The 7,618-nt window shown below is 42.4% G+C and overlaps 1 protein-coding gene across 4 annotated transcripts in view; it reads left to right on the top strand.

Annotated features, from left to right (window-relative positions):
• RECK (reversion inducing cysteine rich protein with kazal motifs) overlaps nucleotides 1-7,618 on the top strand; it is a 139,001-nt gene that overhangs the window by 124,659 nt on the left and 6,724 nt on the right. For all 4 annotated transcript variants that reach the window (XM_048839399.2, XM_048839398.2, XM_075125512.1 and 1 more), the window contains one exon: nucleotides 3,859-4,014. In XM_048839399.2, the coding sequence (XP_048695356.2) occupies nucleotides 3,859-4,014 (156 nt within the window). The remainder of the gene's footprint in view (nucleotides 1-3,858; nucleotides 4,015-7,618) is intronic.

Here is a 7,618-nt window from a genome sequence, read left to right as displayed (position 1 = left end):
AGGGCAGGCCCGGGTTCCCACCATCCCCCTCAACTCCCTATTTGAGACAAGAGGAGGTGACCTGGACTGTGAGTCCCACCAGAGGGGAAGGTCCCTGGCCCATCCCCCAACCCACTAGGTGGGTCAGCAGGACTGTGGGATTGTTCTCTTCCCTTTCCCCATGCTGGCCAGTGATGAGGTTAGCTGAGTGAATGGCAGGTTTGAGCCACTAGCAGAAGGTGGCCAAACTGAGGGCTACTGTGAATCTCTGAGGCAAGCAAATCCGCCAATAAGCGCAGGACCCACCAAGGCAGAGGAGGAACTTTCACACCACTTACAGGTAATGCACTGACTGATCTCGGCTAACAATAGAACCTTCTCCAAGCAGTGCATGTTAAAGCGCACGTGCACCCCCTTCTTACCCTTTCACTCAGCATCACTGAATGTCTGAGAGCGAGTCTGTATAAGGGATTCCGTGCCGTCTGCTGCCTTGGTTCTTTTCAACTGCTTGTGCCAAACAGAAATGAACTGTTTCAGTCTGTCGGATCTGGGTGTTTCTCTTATATTTAGTACCTTTAGATAGCTGTTGTGTAAGTTTTAGCATTGGTTGAGTTTAATAGTTTGTAGTTATAGTTATTTTAGTTTACTTTTAGGGTTCAGTTACATGGAATGGCAGAACCAAAGAAGAAGTTAGATTTTAAGAGATGCACTTCATGCCCAGCTGTCGTTTAGATGCCTTAAGTTCCTTGGAGTGCCACTCCTCTTCTGGGTGTTCTATTTGTCAGACTTTCACAACCAGCGTGCATAAGGAGAGGCAGAACAGACTGCAGGTACCCCTGCTTAAAGAAGCTGTTGCTGCTAAGCCATCAGGTTCCAGGAGATCATTGGATCTGAAGACTAAAAGTCCTTTTTTTGGCTCCAGCTGCCTCATCTAGTAAGGCTAAAGTGACTAAAGAATCCTGCAGATCAGGGTTGTTGTTGGTTCTGGCTCCTGTTCCTGTTTCGTTGGATCCTCCTGTTAAAGTTCTTAGGGTGACAAAGGCTCCATCTGTCCAGTTGGCAGCTAAGGAGCCTATGATCATGCAGACCGTTCTGGCTGTGTTGATGCTGCAGAAAAAGGCCAAGGAGAAGACAGCCACTTTTAGCATTGCCAGATCCTAAGAGTATGTACTGTCATACTCCCCCCATGGCAAATTCTCTGGCAGTTGTTGCAGCCAGTAATAGGTTCAGGTCTTGTCAAGCCCGTGCAACTCCTGCAGATAAAGATGGGGAGAAGGGTGATTCTTCCCTTCTTCTTCTTCTCTAGGAATTAGGGTGGCTAATTACCAGGCACGGATGGCCTGTTAGCAATTCCATTTTGGGAGAAGATGGCTTTGTTTTCTGCAAGCACTATAAGGTGATCAAAGCAGTTTGTCTAATATGGGTCAAAGATGTCAAATGTGGCAAAGCGTGCTCTCGGGCTTCTTTTGCTATTTGACTCTTTGGCTGCACCTGAAACATCATCAAACTACATCTTCATCGCAGTCTCTACTTTAAAAGAAACTGTTCAGATCCAGAACTAAGTCAAAGCAATCTGCTACTTCCTCTCCATCTTTGCATAATACATGGCCTCAGATTTGACATTAGGATCAAGACTTGGGGACCAGTTGGCAAGGATATGTCCCTTCCTTTGGAGACAGACTGGCCCATTTCATTGACAATTGGAGGCTTGTGACATCGGGCAAGAGAGTTCTAGAAATAATAGTTACCCCCTTTCCATTTCCCGTACCCTTCCCTTTTCATAGAACCTTCTCACAAGGTTATCCTATCAGAAGTTCAGAAATTTCTCCTAAAAGGTGCTGTGGAAGGGAAACCTGAATATCTGTGGGGTGGGGTCAGGGTTTTATTCAAGATACTTCCCAGTTCAGAAGAAAGATGGGGGGGTGGGTTCTCTCCAATTTTAGATTTAAAGAAATTGAATAGGTTCATCAAGAAATTTCAGTTTTGAATTCAAACTCTAGCCTCCATATTAGCCCTTGATTTCAGTTATGGATAAGTTCACAACTCTCGATACATATTTAAATATTTCTATCCAGCCAGCTCATCAGAAGTACCTTTCTTCTGTGGTGGCACAAAGACCGTTCAAGTACAAGGTCCTGCCATTTGGCCTTTCTAATAATGCCAAGAGTCTTTACAAAAACACTGCTTTTCTACAGTAGGGGTGCACCTCAGAAAACAGGCTATCTTTGTTTACCCAGTTTTAGACAATTTGGCTGCTTAAAGTCTTCACGCAAAGATGTAGTTTACATTTACAATCTCCCTCCTTACGGATTTGGGACTGCTTCTGAATGTCAAAAAGTAAAATCTTTGCCTGACTCAAAGAATTCATTTAATAGGTTCTATATTGGACTCAGTAGCAGGAAGAGCTTTCCTCACAGAAAAAAGGGTTTCTGAAGAGCGAGCAATGCACTTTAGATATTTGACACTGTCAGCTCCAGAAACTGATTTTCTTTTTGGGTCTGATGGTTTTTATGCAGTGACTACTTACGTTATTCTATTTGCATGCCTCAGAATGAGGTCAGCGCAGCACTGTATGGCTCAGGTTTACAAACTGAATCTGACAGTATTCAGATGTCAGTCACCACGCCTCAGGACAGTCTAAATTTGTTGATGTGGTAGATAGTTAAAATGTTCTCAGAGGTGTTTCGTTCAAACCCCCTTTGCCATCTGTCACAATAACCTCCAACCCATCAGACAATGGATGGGGAGCTCAGCACGGTTTGCTCACAGTTCAGGGCCACCAGGCATCTCAAGAAAAGAATTTGCATATAAATGTTTTCGAATTAAGAGCCATTCATGAGGCTGTCAGATACTTTCTTCCTCACATAAAGGGATAAGTTGTTCAGGTATCAACAGACAATACAACCATTATATATTACTTCAACAAACAAAGAAGTGCCCATTCTTCCCTGGTGTGTGCTGAGGCAGTCAATCTATAGGACTGGTGCATTCTTCACAATATCTATTCAGGCATCTAACAGGGAAGAGCAGTATGTTGGCAGATTGGCTTATCAGAGACAGTTCTCATGTGCATGAGTGATCCCTGAAGTACCAAGTGGCACAACAGATTTTCTCCAGCTGGGGCTGACTTGATGTAGACCTGACTGCAACCAGCAAAAAGTATCATCTCTTCTGTTCAAGAGTGGGAAGGGACAGTTAGTCCGTATTTGGATGCTTTCCTGTTGCATTAGGGAGAGAGCCTTCTGTATTCTTCCTTCCCTTTCCATTAATTTAAAAGGTGGTGAGGAATATATGTCAGGACAGGGGAAGGATAATACTGATTGCTTCATCTTGGCTGAGACAACAGTGGCACGTAGACCTGCTTCAGCTGTCTGATGGACTCTGTAAGCATCTTTCTTTGTCTCTACAGTAACTGAAGTTCTTTGAGATGTGTTGTCCAAATGTGTCCCATGACCTGCCCTTCTTCCCCACTACAACAGTGTTGAAGAAAGAGTGGTGGGTGGCCTGCACCACCTTTTATGCCCTCAGTACAGGAGCACAAGGACACTAAGTGAGGTGCATGCACAGGCTCAATAGACGGTGTAGCCAGAAGATTCTGGTCGCAAGCACATTGAGTACATGTGCCCCAAGAGCGAAATATATATGGATACTACATCTTGAAGAACTACAGTTACTGGAAGATAAGTAAGTGTTCTCTTTCCCTTCACTTAAGGCTTAGTCGTTGCTTATATAGACTGGGTTTGATAATTTGGTTTAAAATGGAGTATGTTCAAACAACTTTTTTAGTATGACCTAACCTTATTATTTACATCTCTGAAGAGGACAAATGTAATTTTATTTAATTTTGCATGCATAATAAACTATTCAATCTTTTTCCAGGTAACCAATAAAAAGCCAATAACTGTACTTGAAGTACTTCAAAAAATCCGTCTACATGTTTCAGTGCCACAATGCGATGTGTTCGGATACTTAAGCATAGAATCTGAAATTGTGATTCTCATCATACCCGTTGATCAAAACCCCAAACCGTTGCAGGTAGAATTTATTATTATTTTCTTTTGTCAATACGGTTCCATTTTATTTCAGTACAGGTTGTCATATGTACAATCTGTGCTATGTACCATTTATTTTTACTTTCAACTTACACTTGAAAAGCTACAATGAAAGATGGCAAGAATAAAATGGAATTGAGTTTCATTGTTTTGTACTGGATGATGACTGTTTTGAGACTTCTCTGGTGATTTGTGCTTAAGAGTTTCTATTATAAGGATAAAGGGGATGTGTTTAACAGTTACTGTTTTTGTAAGAGGTTCTGAATGAAGAAGAAGTTGTGGGTATAGCTGTGAAAATAACCAGTATTTGAATTTGGTGCTGAATCAAAAATAAAGTTTAGTTTCAGGTCAAGCAAAATGTTTCATTTAGTTTTTGAGTTTTTATTTTCTTTTCTTTTAATAAAATTGAAGCAACATTTTAAAAACAAAGTCATTTTGAATTAAAAAATCAAATTCTTTCATTTTGACTGTTGGAACTTTTTTTCTTTTATGGCTGAAACAATTTGGCAAATTTGATATGAATTCATGCAGTGTTTTGGTCAACCCAAGTGTGAATTTTTCAGCAAAAAAAGTTCGAAAAACTTCACCCAGCTCTAGTTATGGATGCTAGTGGAGTATGTTGGATCACACAGCAGACTACAGCAAATGGAAGCGAAAATACTACAAACTTTACACTGCTCCATTTTGCTGGAGTTTGTGGTATTTTATCATTTTTAAAAAGACAATAAAATAATATAAAATTCAATACTTTAGCTTTCTGTGAATTATATCTCATAGCAGATAGATCAATTGAGTAAAATACAAAAGAGTTTTCATTTACAATTTCACAAAGAAAAAATATGATTAGAAGAGTGACTGTCATGCATTTTAATAAATGTGCTTTGGAGTATAAGGTTTTAGAATCGAGCCCTTGGTCTGTTACTTAAAAAATGCATCTGGGTGTATGTGAATGGGTTATACCGTTGTCTGTCTTGATGCTAAATACAGATATGGATTAGGCTGCCACCCAGCTCTATGGGGTGGGTCCTCAGCTGCTGGAAATTGTCATAGCTCCACTGACTTCAGTGGAACCATACCAGCTAAATATCTGCTCCTATATTTCTGGGACCAACACAGTTTTGATAGGATGATCCTCTTACAAAACTAGCTATCAGTGTGCTACAACGTCCCCAAATACTTTTCAGAATATGTTAAAGGACATCAAGTCACAGTGTGCTGCCCCAGCATAACAATGGTGTGATATACCTACTTTGCACTAGCAAAGACATACACACACATGCACACAGCTGGCAACCCTAGAACTCTGTGTGGATTAATAAACCTAGACAAAAGCCACTGTATTATTTTGCTTGGAGCAACTCAGAACTACAATAAAAACAAGCTTCAAATATGTATTGCATTTCTTTTTCCTGGAACTCTTGCTTCTTTCTGACGTTCTGTTGGTTAGGTTTTTGCAAGTCCAAAAAACCACTATCCTTTTGTTAAGCGTCTTTCCCTGCCCTGTTGACAGCACATTTTTATAATGAAGTTCCCTCAGGGTTTAGGATTCATGCTGACCGATTGATGCTCTTAACTTGTGCATTAACTTGCAGTATTTTAAAATGAAGGTTAATCTTTAAAATAAAAAAGGGGGGAGTGGGTAAGAAGAAGCAGACTGGAATCCACATTTTCTGCTCGTTCTACAACACAAATATTATTCAGGCAATTTCATTTCCTCAAATTGTTTGGTTTAGTAAAGTCTGCCTCCAATTTCCTTTTTATTTTCCCAAGCTCATATTGTGTATTCAGTTTTGCTTCCTGTATGGGCCAGAGTTAAGTCCGTTCTAAGTGGACAGAATTTGATCAGTTGCACTGAAGTCACACCAATTTACACTGTAACTGAAGTTGGCTTTACGTCAAAGCCATGTTGTCCAGCCTCATCTATCAAAATATCTATAATTGCTAGCGTTCTCTTGAATTTATCTACTTTGACTGACCATGGAGTGTTTTTTACATTCAATAGTTCATGCTGCAGCTAAATTTCCGTTACAAATCCAATTTCTTCTTCGAGGAGTGTCCCTGTGGTGCTCCACTTTAGGTATTCTTGCGCTCCTGCGCTTGTAATAGGGGAGTTGTGGTAGCAGTGCATGGTTGGGTTGCACGTGCACGGTTCCCAGCTCGTGCCGCTTCGGGTGGTTATCTAGCGCCGTGGGGCAAACCCCCCTCAGTTCCTTCTCTACCACCTTTCACCTGAGTCAGCGCACTTAGCAGCATCTCTATGCCTGCTTTTATTAGAATAGGGTTTTTTTCACAATTTAGACTTCATTCTTGTTGGATTATAGCTAACTTTCCTTCCCGGTTTAATTTTTTTTCTCCCTTTAAAAAAAAAAAAATCTCTCAGACTAGAAAATTAAGTTTCTGTTGTTAGCCATTAGTAGGTTAGAATAGAGTAATTCGTTTTCCCTGGGGGGGGGGACACGTTTTCTGAGGGACATGCCCAGTTGCTCAGGTTTTAAATGCTGCCTCATCTGTAGACTTTATGTCCCGGTGTCAGAAGGGCACTCGCAGTGTGTTCGCTGCCTCGGCGAGACACACATCCCTCAAAAGTGCTTGCATTGTCACAATCTAAAAGCCCAAACCAGGAAGGCGAGAGACTTACAATTCAAATTCCTCATGGTAGAGAAGTCTCTCTGGCCAGCATTTGAGCCCGAATCACAGACCCCCGCTGAACAGAGGTCCCCGACTGCTGACAGAGGCTCTTCCTTATCGGCTCACACGAAAGACCACTCTGCCAAGAAGGTGGCCAAAAACTGGGCTCCAACTTCTGCGGCTCAGAAATCTGCCAAGAAATGGTGTTCCCCAAACCGGCACACTCCATTGGTATTCTCCACTGCCAAAGTAGTGGGACCCTCCAGTACCGTGGGTACCATAAGAGCAAAAGAACCTAAGCAGGCTAGCTCAGATGAGGGCATCAAAGGGAAAACGAAACCCCCTGCCTCAACACCATCAGAGCCGACGAAACATTTGGCACTGAGCAGCTTGGCACCACTGCAGACCTCATGGCGCCATCTGCTGCTGGCATAACACACTCGGTGTGTGCATCAACACCCACAACTTCATCAAAGTAATCTGTATTGAGCGCTCCATCTTAAACGGTACCAATGTTACTGGCACCGCAGCAAATCCTATGCTAGAAGGACCTAATTGGTCACCTCGATGTCGGAATCTCCTATCCTCTGTACCGACGTCATCCGTCTCACCGCTCCATTTAGATGTGCTTCTCCATTATCAAGTGATGAGGGGGATGAGGATGAAGGAGAAATATGCTCCTTTCACCATTCCTCTCCCATCTGTGTACCTACTAGATCAGATCCACCACAGAACAGGGGCTATTATACTGGGTCCAAAGATCAAAAGTGGTATGGACACCCATGGGATGCCACCAATGCTTTTTCAACCTCAGTGGCCTTATTGGATCCCATGGGCAGCATACCCCCCACAACACCACAAACCTTCCAGCCCACTCAGGGTGAGCGCATGTCATTCACCCTCACTTTCAGTACCAGCGACCCTCTGAGCCCCCAGAAGATGTGGCCAAAGAGGAGGAG

The sequence above is a fragment of the Caretta caretta genome, chromosome 2 (assembly GCF_965140235.1).
Source record: "Caretta caretta isolate rCarCar2 chromosome 2, rCarCar1.hap1, whole genome shotgun sequence".
Lineage (NCBI taxonomy): Eukaryota > Metazoa > Chordata > Testudines > Cheloniidae > Caretta > Caretta caretta.
This window is presented reverse-complemented; position numbering and strand designations above follow the sequence as displayed.